Here is a 2,500-nt window from a genome sequence, read left to right as displayed (position 1 = left end):
TGTTAGCAAGCAACTCAGACAAACCTAAATGCAGATGACCAAAGCCATTCAAAACAAAGATTTGAGAGTGCAAAGCATCCATGCCCATGCCAAACATAAATGTAAATTGCTGTCAACAGAACAGCTTGTTTCAAACCAAACACACTGCCTAAACGTGAATGGCTGTCAGCAAGGCAGGAGAGGCTACGCACAATTTGTAGGTTAGGTTGTCCTGTTCGTGCTGATTAGCCGATTAGTTTAAAAAACAGTCTAGAAGAGTCAGTAGACACATAGGGCCAGATGTACGTACATTTGCGAACGTAGTGCCATGGACAAACCGCAGATTGCGAATGCTGTCAGACCCAAGTTTCCATCGTATTTATCAATCGTTCAATCCTTAGTGTAAACTGCACCTTTCTCTGCCTTTCTCCGCCCATTATCACTATTTACGAACGTCCACAACTGAACGGCAGCGCCTACATACAAGCGCAGTTGAATGAAGTTAACTGATGACAGCATTAAAAAGAATCAAACGTTTAGCGATCATGAAATAATACCATACATGATGAGATGTCAACAAGCAGGGAGATAATGAAGAGGCTATGGATGATTGGTCAAATCTAGCAATTAGGAAAGTTGGTAACACTCCATAATAAGGTGCCTTTATTATAAGGGGCCCCACTCCGATAGCTATATATTACATATATATTAATTAAGCAACAAACTTTATTGTAAGGATCCATGAGGAGTGGTTCATAATGGGACAGGCAGAAGCACAGTTTAATAACAAATAGATAAATAATAATATGTAATTAACTTTTCTATTAACATATAGTTTGTAAATAAACATTTAACATTGAAATGATGTAAGAAAATGATAACTTAATTAGTGCCAAAAAGACATTTAGTTAACTATTAACAAATATTAATACAATATTAGTTAATAGATTTGTTAAAACATTAACATCCACATTTTATGCAAACAACTAATATTTAATTAATGATGAAAAAAAATATTAACTTGTGCCAAATAGATATTTTAGTAACAATTAACAAATATTAACAAAGAGTTAGGTAATTACTAGTTTTCTATTTATTATGGCACCTTATTATGGAGTGTTACCGGAAAGTTTAAGTGAATGACGTGAAAGTGAAAGTAAGACATCTGAAAAGGCCAACTAAAGGTTGCTTTTGATAGTACAAATACTTACAAACTGGTGCTCTAAATAGCAATTCTGTTGTCTTTGAAAGGTTCTCTTATTGATGCATTGGACTGCAATTTGATTAACACCTGCTTTTAAAAGGCGGAAGTATTTAGGCGCAGAATAGACGTCGGCGCTTTCAGGAGCAGTCTTTGTACATACCGCTGAATACATAACTAGGGCTCTTTTACTCTTCCCTCCCATCTTTTTACGCTAAACTCCCACTTTTCCCTGATCCTCCCATGAATGCACATGCACGACATGACAATCACAATCTGCCACTTTCAGCTCCCCGCGACAGGCAGTTTTATGCTTTTTACATCATTCGCGCCTACTTGTACATACCTCGCGAATGATTTTACACTCATTCGCTAAACAAATCTCGCCTGAAGTGGCATAAAAGCTGTTAGTACATCTGGCCCTGAGTGGTTAATTTCTCTATATATTGGGAGTATTTATTTCTCTCATTCTGAGGTGATTTTTGTTGCCTCTCTCTCTCACTTCTCTCTCTCTCTCTCTCTCTCTCTCTCTCTCACTGGCTTCTCTCTCTCTCTCTCTCTCTCTCTCTCTCTCTCTCTCTCTCTCTCTCTCTCTCTCTCTCTGACTCTTTCATCTTTTTTCCTCAGCACTCTCTCCATGGCTGTCGAGTTTCTCAGCACCAGGAGTGAATGACTACTCTCAATTGGCCCTGGACCTCTCTAGAAACCAGCTTATTGTTGGAGCAAGGTAGCAATCACACACACACACAAATAATGCACACACACACACACACACACACACACACACACACATAATGCACACACACACACACACACACACACACACACAAACACACACACACACACACACACACACACACACACACACACACATAATGCACACACAAACGTACACACACGCACGCCTGCACACAAAAGCACACACACATGCACGTGTGCACACAAACACACAGACATAAATAGATACACAAAACACACACACACACACACACACACACACACACACACACAAAGAAATAGATGCACACACACACACACACACACACACACACAGGCACGCACTTAGGCAAACTCAGTACTCTCTCTAACTCTCTCTGTCTGCCCCTTTCTGCAGAAATTACCTCTTCAGCCTGAGCCTGAGCAATGTGTCTCTACTGCAGGTAAGAAAACAATTTAGCCTCTCTCTCTCTCTCTCTCTCTCTCTCTCACACACACACACACACACACACACACACACACACACACACACACACACACACACACACACACACACACATTTTTTGTCAGATATTCTCTTTCAGTCTTTCACTCTGCCCACTG

The 2,500-nt window shown here is 40.0% G+C and overlaps 1 protein-coding gene across 1 annotated transcript in view; it reads left to right on the top strand.

Annotated features, from left to right (window-relative positions):
• The window catches only part of sema5bb (sema domain, seven thrombospondin repeats (type 1 and type 1-like), transmembrane domain (TM) and short cytoplasmic domain, (semaphorin) 5Bb), an 80,423-nt gene that overhangs the window by 38,938 nt on the left and 38,985 nt on the right, over nt 1-2,500 (top strand). The window contains 2 exon segments of the mRNA XM_048234794.1: nt 1,808-1,907; nt 2,295-2,340. Coding sequence (XP_048090751.1) covers nt 1,808-1,907; nt 2,295-2,340 — 146 coding nt within the window.

Source organism: Alosa alosa, chromosome 23 (assembly GCF_017589495.1).
Source record: "Alosa alosa isolate M-15738 ecotype Scorff River chromosome 23, AALO_Geno_1.1, whole genome shotgun sequence".
Lineage (NCBI taxonomy): Eukaryota > Metazoa > Chordata > Actinopteri > Clupeiformes > Clupeidae > Alosa > Alosa alosa.
This window is presented reverse-complemented; position numbering and strand designations above follow the sequence as displayed.